Genomic DNA, 19,275 nt, shown 5'->3' on the forward strand with positions numbered 1-19,275 from the left:
CAGTGCAAATGTCTACCTATCCTCTTTGTGAAGGGACACCTGTGATGGGAACTTTGTTCCAGGCTCCAGCGTGGAGCTGGACTGGGGGCCCAGCATTCTGGTTTCCACAAATGCTTATGCCACATAACTCCAGCCCCATTAACCCCAACTATTCCACAGACTAGATCTCTGTGTCAGGTGCTGAAGTGGGCAGCCTTGGTTCAAAAGTTATTGCTGGCTGGAGCAGCCCATTACACATTCCATGTCACCTTTTTTCTGGCTACTGGAGGCATCACATAATGGTTTGGTGAGTGGTGTGGCATTCTGGGGGTGGTAGATTCTAGTCCCACTGGCTCTTCTTGTGATGGATGGCATATCCTTCTAGTTTGGGCAGCTCTCTAGTAGAGCACTTGACATTAAGGAGGAGCTGTTGAATGTGTCCGCTGTGGGCCCTTTGGACACCTCCCCCCCCTTGTTCTACAGTCTCTCTTTCCCAGAGCTTGCCTAGGAGTGTTTCAACCACAGAAGTTGTCAGCCTTGCAGATCAGGGAATATACACATATTTTAGATAGTGGAGTCAGAGACCTTTGTATGGAAAGAGACGCATTTGAAAGATAAATAAAAATGCAAACAATGTTGAATGCAACAAAATTCAGTCCATGGCCTTCATTTAGTCTGCTGCTTCTCCTCACAGAGTATCCTCAGTTCACTGATTTGCCTCTGTGCTGTTTTTAGGGTTCGTAGCTCCTGCTGCACACCTGTGTGCAGGTCTTTGACCTGCAGCAAGAGCTGGCCTAGGGTGGCTGTGATGGTGCAGCCATTTAATCCAGGGGGGGGCTGAGATGCAGTCATGTGCTGCATTGCTGCTGGGTAGGGGGCTGTTGGTCTACCTGTTCTTCCCCCTCAAGTGGGAGTATGTCCCTCCAGGGATCATTCTCCTCCTCATACAGGGTATAGCCCTGTCGTGGGATGAGATGCACCTCCCAAGAGTCAAGGAGGTCCATGACTACTTCCTTCCAGACCCTCTCAGCTGCAGGCTGGTCTGGATCTGGCTGCTGTAAAGTTGGCTGATTGGGGCTGGCTGCTGTGGAGCTGGCTGGTCCGAGGCTGGCTGTGTATCAGCTGGAGGGTGACCTCTGTGTTTAAAAGGATTGCAGTTGAGAATAAGACATCCTACATGCTTGCATAGTGGTGCAGCTGGCTATCAGAAGGCAAGGACAAGGACAGCTGGGGGCTGCAGGTTGTTACCTAGGGGACATCTGTGATCTGTGGCACCAATCAGATGACATATCAGGGAACCCCAGAGCCAAAGATCTGATAAATGTTTGTTCCCTGAGAGGATTTTCTCCCTACGGGCATGCAAGATGAGTCCTGTCCCTGCTGGAGGGACCTGGGTGAGCAGGCTCTGACTGAGGTAGCATGCCATTGTGCTGTTGCCTGGCTGGGGCCATTGTTAAAGCTCTCGTCAGGGATGTGGGTGTGTGGGCATCCCCCTGCCTTTGTGGCCTACAGCTGGCTTGGAGATGGCAGGGGACCATCCTCTCATCCTTGTGGCCCCTTCTGCTGAGACCCCTCTGAGAAGGGCACTTTACATACTGGAAGGTGGGAATCCTAGGTTTGGGGGCATCTATCTGTGATGTAATCAGGCTTTCTGGCTTAGTCCCTCACAGATGCCTGTGGCTGCACATTACCACATGACTCATGGGACTTGCTCTTTGGATTTTTTTTTTTTTTTTTGGGGGGGGGGGGGGGAGGTACGCATAAGTGTTAGTTTCCCTAAGAACAGGTTTGTGTGCCACTATCATGTAGAGTTTTGAAGCTCCCCCAGCTTGAACCTTAAGGGATGTTTCACAGGGCAGCATACCAAACTTTGCACCTCACAATGCTATATACAGTCATTGTGAGGTGTGGCCCATGCGAGGCCATCCATTTGGGTAGCAACTTGCGCTTTTGACAGCCCTCTGTGGTCAGTGTGGCATAGGTACATGTGTGGCATAGGGTTTAGGGCTGTGGGCTGTCAATGCCTGGTATGGGGGTTTGATTCCTAATGTGGTTCTTTCTGGTTACAGTTTTTTGAGGGTTTTTTTGCCCTGCCATAACTGCTGCAATGTGCTTGGTAGCTGTGTGTGACATCCTGGCTAATTTTCTTGAGTCACAGCAGGGTGCTGTCCAACATCTTTTCCCCCTCCCCCCTTCCTTTCCATGTCATCTCATAGGTTTGGATTTGGCTGCAGCACGTTCTAGTGGATATGGGGATAGGGGATACTCAGGCCTTGATCCAGGACAGAGCTGTTTTAGGGATGCAATGTCAGTGATACTTACATTGGGCCATGAGGCGCTCCCTCATGCACTGGATGAGGCCTGGATCTTCGCCTCTTAACTTACAATACCAGTGCCTGAGCGCCTCAAGGTCCCTGTGTATGCCGAACCTTCTACAAAATGGTGGAGACAGGGTTCAGGTGACGGGCCTTCTTGGCGTCACATACATTATTATTTTTAAGACATGTTGTGCAATGCTCCTCACATAGCCTGTGACAGATGGCTACAGCCAGACTTTTTTTTAGGTTTGGTATGCAGTATACAGGCATAGGTGCTGTGTGAGCTGAGGTGGCCATGGGGACCGAGAATCGCATGGTGGCCTTTCTGTGCAGCATGTGCATTGTTGCTGGGAGGTGGATATGAGCAGTGGGGCAAAGCAGTTTGTGCCTTTGGGTGGCTCATTGTACTTTATTGAGCTGCTGCCAATGTTCACATCAGTATATAGGCATGGGTCAGGATGCTGGCATGGAGTGGGGGGGTTGGGGGTCCAGATATGTGCAGCCCCTCATTTCAGCATTGAATGGTTAGTTGAGGGGGCCTGATAATTACTTGTCAAATACTAACACCGAACACAGGCAAGAGAAAAACACTCAGACCTGTCTAGAGCTTTGAGCACAATTGGAAGACCAGCTAAGGATCAGCCCTGCTGGATCAGTGATTGCCGTATCAGAAATCTTACTTTGGGAGGGAATCATGTCTACTGAAAGGCTGTTGGGCAGATATTCCTAATACTGTCACTATGCTTAGTTGCAATCGTCACCTTCACTCTTGCTCTCGAGGACAAACAACTAATCCCTGTTCTAATTAACCCGAGCCACTGGTCTAGAACCACCCTGGAGAATGACGCAAAATATGCTACAAACAGATTAATTATTACAACCCGAGGAACCCACCCGTTTCCGGACCAGAGAAGAAGAACAGAAAGTACTGCAACAAACCCAAAGTCCGTGTCCAACAGCAACTGATAAAAAGTTCCAACAGAAACCACAGACGTAGATAGCTACCTGCCAATTCCCATTGGATATATAAATGCAAGATCAACTGTTAACAAAACAGAGATTATTAGAGATAGAAGAGGAAAAACTCGGTCTGGCAGTTATCACTGAAACATGGCTCTGTTCTAAAGAGGACCCTATTATAAATGAGCTTTGTCCACCAGGATATAAAATCAACCACTGGTCCAGAAAAAACAAAAGAGGAGATGGAATAGTGGTGCTGTACAGATCCTTCAAGTTGGAAACAATATCTGAACTCAAACCCTACAGTTAGAAATAGTTGCCCTCAAACTAAGTGATGAATCCCTACTGGATCAGTTATTCTACATTCTTTTCTACAGACCACCTGAAAAGTGGAAAGAGTCTCAAATAGACTTCATGGACTTTATCTCGAATGGACACATCACCTATTCAAATGCTATGCTCACAGGAGACATAAACCTACATCTAGATGACATGGCTAAGAAGACACAAGAGAATGCACAGAATTTCTTCACTCTTGGGAATTCCTACGACCCCCAGTAACTTAAAAGCATACAAAAGGGCATGCCCTGGATCTACTAGGTTACAGATTCTCAGCAGACCATTATCTCAGTATAGGAGAGTGCAGCTGGGAAGAAATACCATGGTCGGGCCACCACCGACTACACCTAATGCTAAAATGGAGAGAGAATGCTAGAAAAGATAGAGTAGAACAGACCCCATATGAGACATGCAGCACGATTGACACTGCTAAGTTCTGGAACACAATGGGGCTCATTTTCGAAAGGGAAGGACGTCCAAACTTTCGACATAAATCGGAAGATGGATGTCCTTCTCCCAGGGATGTCCAAATCGGTATAATCGAAATCCAATTTAGGAGTCTCCAACTGCACTCCGTCGCAAGGACAACCAAAGTTCAAGGGGGCGTGTCGGAGGCATAGCAAAGGCGGGACCTGGGCATGCCTAACACTTGGACGTCCTTGACCCACAATCGAAAAAAACAAGGACGTCCCTGATGAACACTTGGACGTTTTCACCTGGACGTGTTTTTATTACGACTAAGGCACAAAAAGGTGCCCAAAATGACCAGATGACCACTGGAGAGAATCGGGGATGACCTCCCATTACTCCCCTAGTGGTCACTAACCCCTCTCACCCTCAAAAAAACATCTTTCAAAATATGTGGTGCCAGCCTCTATGCCAGCCTCAGATGTCATACTCAGGTCCGTGACAGTGCATACAGGTCCCTGGAGCAGTTTTAGTGGGTAATGCAGTGTACTTCAGACAGGCGAACCCAGGCCCATACCCCCAACCTGTTACATTTGTGGAAGAAACAGCGAGCCCTCCAAAACCCACCAAAAACCCACTGTACCCACATCTAGGTGTCCCCTTCACCCATAAGGGCTATGGTAGTGGTGTACAGTTGTGGGTAGTGGGTTTTGGGGGGCTCAGCACACAAGGTAAGGGAGCTATGTACCTGGGAGTAATTTATGAAGTCCACTGCAGTGCCCCCTAGGGTGCACGGTTGTTGTCCTGGCTTGTCAGGGGGACCAGTGCAGTACAAATGCTGGCTCCTCCTATAACCAAATGGCTTGCATTTGGCCGTTTTTGACATGGACGTCTTTGGTTTCGAAAATCACCGAAAGTCAGAAACGTCCATGTCTAGGGACGACCAAATCAAGGGATGTCCAAATTTCAGAATTTAGACGTCTCTGATGGTATTTTTGAAACGGAAGATGGACGTCCATCTTGTTTCGAAATACAGGTTTCCCCGCCCCTTGATTTTGCCGTTTTGCAAGGACATCCAAATCGCAACTTGGACGTCCCTTTCAAAAATGCTCCTCCACATGTTCAAACTCTACTGAGACTGTAGAATTCCTTTCAGAATGGGGCAAAAGAAATGAGGTGTTGATGCCCCTGTACAAGTCATTGGTGAGGCCCCACTTAGAGTATTGTGTTCAGTTTTGGAGACCTTATCTTGCTAAGGATGAAAAAAACTTGAAGCAGTTCAAAGAAAAGCAATGAAAATGGTATGGGGTATACTTAACAAGACATACATGGAGAGACTTGCTGACCTAAACATGTATACTCTTGAGGAAAGGAGAAACAGGGGTAATAGGATACAGACATTCAAATATTTGAAAGGTATTAATCCGCAAACAAACATTTTCCAGAGACAGGAAAGCGGTAAAGCTAGAGGACATGAACTGAGGTTGAAATGGGGCTGACTCAGGAATAATGTCAGGAAGTATCTTTTCACTGAGAGGGTGATACATACCTGGAATGCCCTCCCGCGGGAGGTGGTAGAGATGCAAATAGTAACAGAATTCAAAAATGCATGGGAGAAAACCCAAGGACTCTGTTTAGAAGGAATGGATCCAAAGAAGCTTAGCAGAGATTAGGTAGGAAAGCCAGTACTAGCCAGACTTCTGCGGTCTGTGCCCTGATCAGGGCTGAATAGATTTGGATGAGCTGGAGTGGAGCTTTTCAGGGGCTTTGACAACAACTTCAGAAATCTTAGAATAAGGCCAGTGTTGGGCAGACTTCTACAGGCTATGCCCTAAAAACGGTAAGGACAAATCAAGATCAGGTATACATATGATGTGTCACATCATACCATATGTAATGAATTTATATTGTTGGGCAGACTGGATGGACCATACAGGTCTTTATCTGCCGTCATCTACTATATATGTAAGAAGCAGATCCACTCTTGATGAAATCACCCTGTTGAAGGAGAAAGAGAAATATAGATGAAAATTAGCTCCCTGGTACAATGAAGAACTAAGAGAACTGAAAAGCAAGTGCAGAAGACAAGAGAGTATCTGGATCAAAAACAAAACAGAAGAAAACAAGGCAGCCTGGAAGTTAACAACCAAAACTTACAAGGTGATTATCACGGCATGCAAAATGGAAAGGAAGAAGCAGGATAAGACTACAAAAATACAAAAAATCAATATTGTCTCAAAAACAGCCTATTAAACACTCACCCAGTGTCAACAGTAAGTGACACCCTCCCCCCAAACAGCTCTCGATCTAGCCAAATACTTTGAGAAAAAGATTACAGAACTAAGAAAGACACAAGGAACTTGGAAACACTTATAGAACAGCTCGAGGGCCCATGTGAAAGAGTCATTGCTGACAGAGTGTGAACATTCGACCTAACGGACCAAGCACTGAAAAACTTCTCAACTGCTTACTGTATAATGGACAGCTGTCCCGGCTACTTAATTAGAGCTGCCCCAGACTATTTAATAAAGCAGCTGAGATCTTACACATCATTCATGCTTTCCCAATTGAAAAAGGCAACATAATGCTGACACCAATCCCCAAAAATGAGAAAATCAGCAGACGCGAAATCTCTTACTACTACTACTGCTACTACTTAACATTTCTAAAGCGCTACTAGGGTTACGCAGCGCTGTACAATTTAACATAGAAGGACAATCCCTGCTCAAAGAGCTTACAATCTAAAGGACACATGAACAGTCAGACCGATAGGGGCAGACAAATTGGGGCAGTCTTGAATTCCTGAAAGATAAGAGTTAGGTGCCGAACGCGGCATTGAAGAGGTGGGCTTTAAGCAAAGACTTGAAGATGGGCAGGGAGGGGGCTTGGCGTAAGGACTCGGGAAGGTTGTTCCAAGCATAGGGTGAGGCGAGGCAGAATGAGTGGAGCCTGGAGTTGGCGGTGGTGGAGAAGGGTAATGAGAGGAGGGATTTGTCTTGTGAACGGAGGTTTCGGGCGGGAACGTAAGGGGAGATGAGGGTAGAGAGGTAGTGAGGGGCAGCAGACTGAGTGCATTTGTAGGTAAGAAGGAGAAGCTTGAACTGAATGCGGTATCTGATTGGAAGCCTGTGAAGTGATCTGAGGAGAGGGGTGATATGAGTATATCGGTTCTGGTGGAATATAAGACGTGCAGCAGAGTTCTGAACAGATTGAAGAGGGGATAGGTGGCTAAGTGGGAGGCCGGTGAGGAGTAAGTTGCAATAGTCAAGGCGAGAGGTAATGAGAGCGTGGACGAGAGTTCGGGTGGTGTGTTCAGAGAGGAAAGGGCGAATTTTGCTGATGTTAAAGAGGAAGAAGCGACACGTCTTGGCTATCTGCTGGATATGCGCAGAGAAGGAGAGGGAGGAGTCGAAGATGACTCCGAGGTTGCGGGCAGATGAGACGGGGAGGATGAGGGTGTTATCAACTGAGTTAGAAAGTGGAGGAAGAGGAGAAGTGGGTTTTGGTGGGAAGACGATGAGCTCAGTCTTGGACATGTTCAGTTTCAGGTGGCGGTTGGACATCCAGGCAGCAATGTCGGATAAGCAGGCTGATACCTTTGCCTGGGTCTCCGCGGTGATGTCTGGTGTGGAGAGATACAGCTGGGTGTCATCAGCATAGAGATGATACTGGAAACCATGAGATGAGATCAGAGAGCCCAGGGAAGAGGTGTAGATTGAAAAGAGAAGGGGTCCAAGGACAGATCCCTGGGGAACACCAACAGATAGCGGGATGGGGGTGGAGGAGGATCCATGAGAGTGAACTCTGAAGGTGCGGTGGGAGAGATAGGAGGAGAACCAGGAGAGGACAGAGCCCTGGAACCCAAATGAGGACAGTGTGGCAAGAAGTAAATCATGATTGACAGTGTCAAAAGCGGCGGATAGATCGAGGAGGATGAGGATGGAGTAGTGGCCTCTGGATTTGGCAAGGAACAGGTCATTACAGACTTTAGAGAGTGCTGTTTCTGTCGAGTGTAGAGGGCGAAAACCGGATTGAAGTGGATCGAGGATGGCAAATGAGGAGAGAAAATTAAGGCAGCGGCTGTGAATGGCGCGCTCAAGTATTTTAGAGAGGAAGGGTAGGAGGGAGATCGGGCGGTAGTTGGAGGGACAGGTAGGGTCAAGTGATGGTTTTTTGAGGAGAGGTGTGACTACGGCGTGCTTGAAGGTGTCAGGGACAGTTGCAGTGGAGAGAGAGAGGTTGAGGATATAACAGATGGAGGGGGTGACAGTATGAGAAATTATGTTAAGTAAGTTGGTGGGGATGGGATCAGAAGAGCAGGTGGTGCATTTCGAGGAGGAAAGAAGGCGAGCGGTTTCCTCCTCAGTGATGTCAGGAAAGGAGGAGAAGGAGGCCAGGGTTGATTGGTTGAGGTAGAGGGTTGAAGGGTGAAGAGGAGGAGATTGCTTGGTAGTGAACTCAAGGTTGATCTTTTGCGCCTTGTCGTGGAAGTAATCAGCCAGTGACTGAGGAGAGAGCGAGGGGGTGGGTGGGAGCGGAGGGCACTTTAAGGAGGGAGTTAAGGGTGGCGAAGAGACGACGGGGGTTGGAGCTGAGAGAATTGGTCAATTGGGTGTAATAATCCTGTTTGGCAAGGAATAGGGAGGATTGGAAGGAGGATAGCATGAATTTGTAGTGAAGGAAATCTGAGTGGGTGCGGGATTTCCTCCAGAGGCGTTCAGCAGATCGGGCGCACGAGCGAAGGTAACGGATGCAAGGGGTCAGCCATGGCTGGGGAATAGTAGGCTTAGTGGGACGGGAGGTGGATGGTGCGAGGGTGTCCAGAGCAGAGGAAAGAGTGGCATTGTAAGCGGAGACAGCCTTGTCGACAGACTCGGAGGACATGATGGAGGGGAGGAGATTAGAAATACTAGAGGATACAGGCCAGTGACCTCCATACCAGTCATGACCAAATCATGGAGAGAGTAGTCGCCAAACAGCTAATGGACTACCTCAACAGCTCCTCCATCCTCCATGAGTCTCAGTCAGGCTTCAGGCCTCAGTATAGCACCGAAACAGTTCTCATAACACTACTAGCCAATTTCAGATGAGAAATCAGCAGAGGCAGGAAAATTCGCCTCTTACAATTTGACATATCAAGCGCTTTCAACATAGTCAACCACCAGATTTTGCTAAGATTACTGGACAAAGTTGGCGTTGGCGGAGAAGTGTTCAACTGGTTCAATGGCTTTCTGACATCCAGATCTTACCAGAAAAAGATGAACAACAAATTATCTCCCCGATGGAAAGCAAATTGCAGGGTTCCACAGGGATCACCAATCTCACTTATTCTTTTTAATACAACGATATTACCCCTAGCAAAAACACTGGCGAAAAAAGGTTTCAACCCTTTCATATACGCCGACAGTATTTTGAGCAGCATACCACTGAAATAATTAGTGGAGGTTTTCCCGTTAATCCCCCAGTGGTTTAGGTCCCCCCATCCTGGAAAGTGAAACTGTGACAGCACTGAGAAAAATACACCTGTATGCTTCTAAAATGTCTGAACAAATATGTATGCTATTTTCAAACGTATATGTGTGTGTGCCAGTTTTTGGCCCTGTTGATATTTTTAGGTATGGTTCTAAAATAGATGCTCCAGCTGGATGTAACCAGTGTATAAATGTCCATTCCTCAGTGTATCTTAGAACAGGCTCTGTATTAGCAGATCTTGTTTTAAAATACTATCAGAACAGAGACGTTCCAACCTGGATTCCCAATTCCAATTTGTATATCCTTTCTAAAATCTGCCTCTATGTACACAACAGACTATATTTTATTTTAATTAACGACAATGAACAGGGCTCACAAATAATGAGGGTAATTGTATAAAGTAGTCGCTAACATTTACACACCAGTTCCGCATGTAAATGTCTAAAATACAGGCATATATGTATGTATGTTTGCACATATGTGCATACATGCCAGATATGTGTCTATGCACTATTGTTGAAATATTCATAAATCTAAAATAACACAAATTTTACAGGTGAGCCTACAGATGGGCAGACTCTGGATAATGCAGTGGTGGTGTGAAGGGGGACCACATTTATGATTCAAAAAGAGTTATAAGTTCAAACTTTTTCAAAGGATATTGACCCTAACTTTTTATGAAATATTAGGTTACACAAATGTATAAAAATTCTGAATGGAGAATAAATAAAAGCTAAAAATGGAAACTAAAGTGATACTTTTTTATTAGACTAACACAATACATTTTTTGACTGGCTTTTGGAGGACAAAACATCCTTCTTCAGGTCAGGACAATATGAACAAAATGTCAATAAAGTATTTATAACATCTATAACATCTTTTGTACTTATCCCCATCTTTTGTACTTATCCCCTACTGGACTTGGCAAATGCCTTTACGGTATTATGTAAGCCACATTGAGCCTGCAAATATGTGGGGAAATGTGGGATACAAATGTAACAAATAAATAAATAATTTCATCTGCTGTGCATTATAGAATTATCTGCAGTCAAACTCTGCACTTCTTCAGTATCTTCAAAATAAATAGGAAAGCTTTATGGGCAACATTTTTCTAATCTACTGTATTCCATCAATAATTTTTTTTCACATGCCATTAGAGTGAGAACTGAACTTATTTCTTTTATTGTTAGTCAACAGAGCTAAAAAGCCAATCAAAAGTTAGTAAAGGATCTATGAAGTACAGGTCTGCTGAGAAACTACCAAAGGGAAAGAAGCCATCAGATGTCCCACCAATTAAAGATACCCAACTAAAGCGTCGTGGAGAAGAGGTGCCCGCCAGCAAATTTATTGGTATGTACTACAGTTTCTGACAGTAGATATGCGTAATCTTTTTATTATGTTAACATCATCCTGCAAAAGGAAATAAAACTATTTTTATGTTAAAAATATGATTATTTTGTCAGTTAAAATCATACACATTATAATGGTTCCACAGCTTCTCAGTTCCTAAGATTTGTGAAATGCGTATGTGCACTAATGCAAATAAACAGAAAGAAATAGCTGCTGTAAGGTCATTTGCAATAGTGGGTACAATCATCCTATATAATAATTTGTACCTCCAACGTTCCATGTCTGGCTGCCTGGGTTCGTAACATTTCCTGACACCAGTGTTATGATTCTGCCGGTTTGGCTGAGGGGGAGGGAGGGACGTCTCTTCTGATTGGCTGCCAGGGATTGTGCTGACGTCAGGGGATAGTACTTTAGCCTGCAGCTGAAGAGTTTCTCTGCTTTTGCGTTACTTACTTGGTGGAAACAGGAAAGCCTGATAGTTTTCTCTCAGAACGTGCTCTAGGTTCTGACAGGGATCTGTGTTGTATTAGAGTATTCTTTCCTTCCCTCTGGGTTAGCTGCTGCTGTGTGTGTGTGCTAGCTCTGTAATCAGGGTCAGCTGCTCATTTGTTTAGTGGGGGCTGGGCATTGCTGAGCCTCCAGGGGCTCTGGGCTGAGTGAGAGGTTCTCCTTTGTTTGTTTGTTTTAAGGATTTCTCTTCCCAGTGTCCCGGCCTGCTGGCTCAGTGAGTTTAACCCTTTGTGTACTGTGTGTATTGTATTCCTGCCTCTGCCTGTGTGTATTGTATTCCTGCCTCTGCCAGTGTGTTTGTTGGATGGGCCCCGCTCCCTCTTGGGAGGGGAAGCGTTCTCTCTGATTGCTTGTTGATTTATGGCACTCTCTGCTGGCTCCACAAGCTTAACCCTTTGTGTTCTGTGTGCCTCTGTCTACAGTGGGTTTGAGGCAAAGGCTTTCTGCCTTCCTTTTGTGTCTGGTTCCTCTGGCTTCTGCCTGGGGCTCCTACCCTGGTGTGTGTGTGTGTGTGTGGGGGGGGGGGGGGGTTGTTGTGTTGAGGCAGTGGGCATAATTATACATATATAAGAAGCCATATTAATTGGTGTTTAAAAGCTTGATGCTTGAATTCAACTTTTCAGTCCTGCAAGTGAAGGAATGCCAGATGGTTCAGATTATTTAGAAATCTAGCTTTGCTGGGTTAAAAGGTCAGCATATGGTTTGAGTTTTCTGCAGTTCTGGCTGGTTTAATGTATGGAGCTGATAGGTGAAAAGGGTCAAGAAAAAGTCTTGATTAATTATAGGTAAATGTAGGAATGGTCCTGAAAGTAATAACAAACTATAGCTGTATGCCATTAAGTAAGACTGGCCCTTGACCCCTTAATGAATGCCAGAGTTCAGTTAGCAGTTAGTATGGAGTTGACTAGGAATATGAGAAATTAATCATAATGAAAATGTAAGAGACTGGGAGCCACAATGTCTAGTGTGAGAGGCCCCAGGTCATAGGTCAGTTTGAGAAATATCAAACCTATGTAACTGATATTTTTAAAGTAATGATTGGCTGAGGCAAAGTAACCAATCTATTCTTTACCATCTGGAAAGTAAGGGGGGCTAGAGAGGGGGATAGCACTGTATATAAGTGGGAGTAGAAGCAGCTTACGTCAGAAGGAACAGACAGAAGAAGGAGAGCTGAAGGAAGACAGACAGCAGAAGAAGAGAAGCAGCTGAGACAGAAGCCACAAAGACAAAGAGAGCTGAGAAAGAGAAGAAGAGACTTAATGCTGATGTCCTACTATGTTTGCTGGCAAATAAAGAAGATTTCTCCCTCATTCTGGTGTGTGCTGTTTGACTCCTGAAGTACCACAGATTCTGCTAACAATAGGGGTAATTCATGCATCAATTCCTGCAACAGTGTTAGTTCCCCTGTCCTGCGCTAGTCCCCTGGGTGGGCGTGGCCGCTCTGGTCCTTTGTTTCCCCCTCTGCCCTATTGCTGGTGTTCAGCGCGTGTCTGGCATCTTGGGGCCCTCTGGGTTCTTTCACCCCTCCCTGTGTGTGATTGGGTTCCAGTTCAGCCGTGAGTGAGGCTTGCACGAGTGGCTCTGTGTGCGTGGGTTCCGGTTCGGCCACGAGGCCCGCCTGTATGCCTATTTCCCTTCTTCCTGAGGGACTGTGGGGAGGGGTAGCTTAGGGGGTATTGTGTAGCTGGGGTGTGCAGTGGTGGATCGGTCTCCCCTTGGCCTGGGTCGGCGCCCTGCTGGCCTCGGCCAGGGCCCAAGGGCTCACGACCTACCCAACGGATTACAGAACGCAAAAGCCATGAGCTCGACCGATCCATCCCCCATGCAGCTGCTCCAGCAATTGCATGCTCAGCTACAACAGGTATCGGGAGTCGTGAACGCACTGTCTCAATGGGTAGACACGCTGACTGTCACGGGGGCTGCGGAGGGCCCTCCAGCTTCTACTCCGCCGGGTTCTCACACATGCGGCCGAGGGATTCGGGTGGCTACGCCCCCGAGGTACGAGGGCGACAATAAGACCTGCCGGGGGTTCCTCAATCAATGCCAAATTGTCTTCGAGTTGCAGGCCCGGGATTTTCCTTCGGATAGGGCGAAGGTGGCTTATATTATCTCTCTACTGGCAGGCCCCGCTCTGGCCTGGGCCTCACCCTTATGGGAGAAGAAGGATCTCCTCCTGGATAATTTGGCAGAGTTCTTGAAACAATTTCGGCTCATCTTTGAGGAACCCGGGAAGCCCTCTTCGGCGGCGACTCAGCTGTTGAACCTACATCAGGGGCGACTCTCTCTGGGTGAGTACGCCATCCAGTTCCGGACCTTGGCCGCGGAGCTAGGTTGGGATAACCCAAGCCTGACTGCGGTATTCTGGCATGGGGTCTCGGCCAACATTAAGGACGAACTCACAGGCCGGGAGCTGCCCTCAGATCTGAACGACCTCATCCGTCTCTGCACCCAGGTGGACATCCGGTTCAGGGAGCGGGCCTGTGAACGTCGCGCTGGTCAGCAGGTTGCAGGGGCTAACTCGAGGAGCTCGCACAAGAGCCCTGCTTCCCCGTCGCTGGGTGTGCCCGACAGGTCTGAACCTATGCAGGTTGACCGAGCGGCCCAGGAGAGACAGCGGAGACGCTCTAAGGGGCTGTGCCTGCATTGTGGAGTGAAGGGGCACTTTGTCCGTGAGTGCCCGAAGAGAAAGAAGTCGGGAAACCAGCAGCCCTGATACCGGCTAGGGAGACCGGGTCAGGGCCAAAGTCCGTCTCCCCTTGGATGCAGGTTTTGGTGCCAGTTCTACTGGCGATTAAGGATACCCCTTGTTTTGAGGCGCTAGTTGACTCGAGGGCGGGAGGCAAATTTATCAGCGCGGACCTGATGCGGGTTCATCAAATTCCTACGATGGAGTTACCTCAGTCCATCACTGTCTCAGCGGCTTGGGGACTGGTTCGGGGAGTCCTCCGTTCCAGGACCGTGCCTATGACCATACGGGTAGGAGTCTTACACAAAGAAGTTATCTCCTTCTACGTCCTTCCGTCGGCCACTGAGGCCATAATCCTGGGATTACCCTGGCTTTGCCTGCAAAACCCTTGCATTGATTGGGCCCAGGGTGAATTGACGGCGTGGGGCCCGGGTTGCCAGAAGGTCTGTTTGGATAAGGTCTCGCCAGCCCCAGTGTCGCTTCCTTTGGATCGAGCCAATGTTATGTTACCGGGGCCCTACAGATCCTTTGGAGATGTTTCTTCCAAACAGCAAGCAGAGATTCTGCCTCCTCATCGCTCCTATGACTGTGCCATAGAGCTACTACCTGGCACTGAACCTTCCCGTGGCCGCGTATACCCCCTATCCTGGCCAGAGACGGAAGCCATGTCCCAGTATATTCGAGAGAACCTAGCTCGAGGCTTCATCCGGCCCTCTAAATCGCCCGCGGGGGCTGGATTCTTCTTCGTGGAGAAGAAGGATGGGGGGTTGCGCCCCTGTATTGACTACAGGGGACTCAATGCCATCACGCGGAAGGACAAATACCCCCTTCCCTTGATTTCTGAGATGTTTGACCGCCTCCAGGGGGCACAGATCTTCTCCAAGCTCGATCTCAGGGGGGCCTACAACCTTGTGCGAATCAAGGAGGGGGATGAGTGGAAGACGGCGTTTAACACCCGCGACGGGCATTACGAATATCTGGTAATGCCGTTTGGACTTGCTAATGCTCCAGCCGTCTTCCAAGCCTTCATGAATGACATCTTCAGGGATCTCCTGTATTAGTTTGTGATGGTCTACTTGGACGACATTTTGATTTTTTCAAGGGCTGAGGAAGAGCACCAGGAGCACGTGAAGACCGTATTGCAGTGGTTGAGGGAGAACCACCTCTATGTGAAATTGGAAAAATGTGAATTCCATCGCTCCGAACTGCTCTTCCTGGGGTACATCATTTCTAACCACGGGCTGCGTATGGACCCCAGTAAGCTGACAGCCATCCTGCACTGCCAGCAACCTACGGGGCGTAAGGCTCTACAGCGCTTCTTAGGTTTTGCAAACTACTATAGGCAGTTTATTTGGAATTACTCGTCCCTGACTGCCCCTCTTACTGCCTTGACTAAGAAGAACGCTGACGCTCGCAACTGGTCGCCTGAGGCGTGTCAGGCCTTTGAGAATCTGAAACAGGCATTTGTTGGAGCTCCAGTGTTGCGCCATCCCAACCCGACAAATAAATTTTTCGTGGAAGTGGACGCATCATCGGTTGGCGTAGGAGCAGTGCTGTCCCAGGCCCACCCCAGTGGAAACTTCTCCCATGTGCATTCTTCTCTAAAAAGTATACCCCTGCCGAGAAGAATTATGCCATCGGGGATCAGGATTAAATTGGCCCTGGAAGAATGGCGTCATCTGCTGGAAGGGGCGCAGGAGCCCTTCATGGTGTTCACGGACCATAAAAACCTGACTTATTTATGAGAAGCGAGAAGGCTAAATCCTCGCCAGGCCCGGTGGGCACTATTCTTCTCCCGCTTTGATTTCATTCTGACTTATCATCCAGCGGAGAAGAACATCAAGGCAGACGCCCTCTCCAGGTCCATGGAGGCTGACCTGGAGGAAAAACTCCTGCAGTATGTAATTAAACCCGATGTCATTGTGCCCGCGATGACGCTAGCAGTACCTGCAGGTATGACCTTTGTGCCACCCCGGCTGAGAGAAAAGACACTCCAATGGGGGCATGCCTCTCGAATGGCAGGACATCCCGGGATCCTGGGAACCAAGCGGTTCATCTCCCAGCAGTATTGGTGGCCTTCACTTGATCGGGATGTGCAGGAGTTTGTGGCTGCGTGTCCTGAGTGCGCCCAGCATAAAGCTGACCGTCGGAGACCCCAGGGGTTGCTGATGCCTTTACCGGTACCTGAGAGACCGTGGACCCACATTGCCATGGACTTTGTTACGGATCTGCCCAACTCTGAAGGGCACACAGTTGTCTTGGTAGTGGTGGACCGGTTTTCTAAAATGGCCCACTTCATACCCATGCCTACCCTTCCTTCAGCGGTGAAGCTGGCACAGTATTTCATCAGCGCTATTTTTTGTCTCCATGGTCTGCCAGAACCTATTACCTCTGATCGAGGAGTACAGTTTGTCTTAAAGTTCTGGAGAGCCCTGAATCGGGCCCTTGAAATAAAGCTGAACTTTTCGTCGGGATATCACCCACGATCCAATGGCCAAACAGAACGAGTGAACCAATGCTTGAAGCAGTTCCTGCGGATGTATGTCAATGAGCACCACAATGACTGGAGTCAGCTGCTGCCTTGGGCAGAATTCGCTCATAACAACCGAGTGACCTCGGCCATGGGCGCTTCGCCCTTTTACATCGTATATGGACGACATCCGCGGATACCAGCCCCCTTGAAAACCAACTCGGATGTCCCGGCAGCGGCCGATGCGGTGACCTCGCTCCAAGCAATTTGGTCGTCAGTTCAGAAAGCGCTGCGAGTGACCTCCGCTCGCCAAGCGGATCGGTCTCGCAGAGTGGAACCGCGCTTCCAGCCTGGCGACTTGGTGTGGATATCCACGCGTAATCTTCGTCTGAAGATTCCCGCTTTGCACCTCGATTTGTGGGCCCGTATCCCATTGTGAGGTAAGTGAATCGGGTCTGTTATCAGCTAAAGTTACCACCTACATTACGGGTACATAACACCTTTCATGTGTCCTTGCTGAAGCCTGTGATTCTGAGAAAAGGGGCTTTGCCCGCGTTGCCTGCTAGTCCAGCCATCTCAGCCTCCCAGGGGGAATACGAAGTCCAGGATGTCTTGGATCCAAGGCGCTTCCGGGGACATCTCCAGTATCTCATTGCGTGGAAGGGATATGGACCGGCAGACAACTCCTGGGAGGACGCTACTCATGTCCACGTGCCAGTCCTAGTCAGACGGTTCCATCGCCTTTTCCCTCACAAACCTAAACCTCGTGGACGGGGTAGGGGGGGCCCTTGAAGGGGGGGTGATGTTATGATTCTGCCGGTTTGGCTGAGGGGGAGGGAGGGACGTCTCTTCTGATTGGCTGCCAGGGGTTGTGCTGACATCAGGGGATAGTACTTTAGCCTGCAGCTGAAGAGTTTCTTTGCTTTTGCGTTATTTTCTTGGTGGTAACAGGAAAGCCTGATAGTTTTCTCTCAGAACGTGCTCTAGGTTCTGACAGGGATCTGTGTTGTATTAGAGTATTCTTTTCCTTCCCTCTGGGTTAGCTGCTGCTGTGTTTGTGTGCGTAGCTCTGTAATCAGGGTCAGCTGCTCATTTGTTTAGTGGGGGCTGGGCATTGCTCAGCCTCCAGGGGCTCTGGGCTGAATGAGAGTGTTCTCCTTTGTTTGTTTGTTTTAAGGATTTCTCTTCCCAGTGTCCTGGCCTGCTGGCTCAGTGAGTTTAACCCTTTGTGTACTGTGTGTATTGTATTCCTGCCTCTGCCAGTGTGTTTGTTGGATGGGCCCCGCTCTCTCTGATTGCTTGTTGATTTATGGCACTCTCTCTCTGCTGGCTCTACAAGCTTAACCCTTTGTGTTCTGTGTGCCTCTGTCTACAGTAGGTTTGAGGCAAAGGCTTTCTGCCTTCCTTCTGTGTCTGGTTCCTCTGGCTTCTGCCTGGGGCTCCTACCCTGGTGGGGGGGGGGGGGTTGCTGTGTTAGTTCCCCTGTCCTGCGCTAGTCCCCTGGGTGGGCGTGGCCGCTCTGGTCCTTTGTTTCCCCCTCTGCCCTATTGCTGGTGTTCAGCGCGTGTCTGGCATCTTGGAGACCTCTGGGTTCTTTCACCCCTCCCTGTGTGTGATTGGGTTCCAGTTCAGCCTTGAGGCTTGCACGAGTGGCTCTGTGTGCGTGGGTTCCGGTTCGGCCGCGAGGCCCGCCTGTATGCCTATTTCCCTTCTTCCTGAGGGACTGTGGGGAGGGGTAGCTTAGGGGGTATTGTGTAGCTGGGGTGTGCGGTGGTGGGTCGGTCTCCCCTTGGTCTGGGTCGGCGCCCTGCTGGCCTCGGCCAGGGCCCAAGGGCTCACGACCAACCCAACGGATTACAACCAGCCAGCCTCCAGTGTTCCATTCCCCTTCACTGTCCCGCCCTTGCATCAAGATATAATGACGTGAGAGGAAGTGACGTCACGAAACTGAATGGCTGCTTAGTCCCGGAGCTCCGTTCCTACCTCTGCGAAAAAGGCATTATTCGCTATAAATTAATCTCTCACAACATTCGCATGAAAGGCGAACTGGTGCTGAATTAATTGAATCCAGAAAAATGAGTAAAAGAAGCGGCGCGCTGCATCGGGAGAGCGAGCGTCTGTCGTCGAAGCAACCGGATCGAGGCCTAGCGCACCCCGCCTCCCCCAAGGTATGCAGACTCCCAGAAGTTAGCCAGATTTCGCCTCGCGAAGTGCGCTGCGAGCCCATCCCCGCTCAGGCTCCCTCACAGGAACTGACTCAATGCTTGGAGGCACTCAGGGCTGAAATTGTTGCGTCAAAAGACGAAATCCTGGAGCATGTGGATGCTCTGAGCGCCGAAATGAGGGAGCTGGGGGGGAGGGTTGAAGCTTTGGAAGAGCGCGCAGACGAGCTGGGGGAGAGACACGACGAGACAGACAAACGCGTGCAAAAATTGACAGACCAGGCGGAGGATCTGCGTTTGAAATTAGATGACCTTGAAAACAGGGGGCGCAGGCAAAATCTTCGCTTTCGAGGAGTTCAGGAAAATGGAGACCAGGAAGATGTCCAGACAGTGGTGCGATCTATATGTGCACAGTTGATGGGCCCAGATTTTGATACCAGTGAGATAGAAATGGACAGAGCTCATAGAGCGCTTGGGCCTGCGAGGGACAACAGACCGCGAGATATTGTGGTGCGTTTTACCACCTATGCTTGCAAAGAAAGGATTTGGCAAAAAGCTCGACAATCCACCAACCTTGAATTCAAGGGGGCCCGCGTTGCGGTCTACCAGGATCTTTCTCTG

General features: G+C 48.8%; 1 protein-coding gene across 1 annotated transcript in view; it reads left to right on the top strand.

Moving 5' to 3' along the window:
- Positions 1–19,275, top strand: part of SPAG17 (sperm associated antigen 17) — a 994,731-nt gene that overhangs the window by 95,585 nt on the left and 879,871 nt on the right. Inside the window, exon 5 of the mRNA XM_030205033.1 lies at positions 10,667–10,826. Within this exon, the coding sequence (XP_030060893.1) occupies positions 10,667–10,826 (160 nt within the window). The remainder of the gene's footprint in view (positions 1–10,666; positions 10,827–19,275) is intronic.

This window comes from Microcaecilia unicolor, chromosome 5 (genome assembly GCF_901765095.1).
Source record: "Microcaecilia unicolor chromosome 5, aMicUni1.1, whole genome shotgun sequence".
Classification (NCBI taxonomy): Eukaryota; Metazoa; Chordata; class Amphibia; order Gymnophiona; family Siphonopidae; genus Microcaecilia; species Microcaecilia unicolor.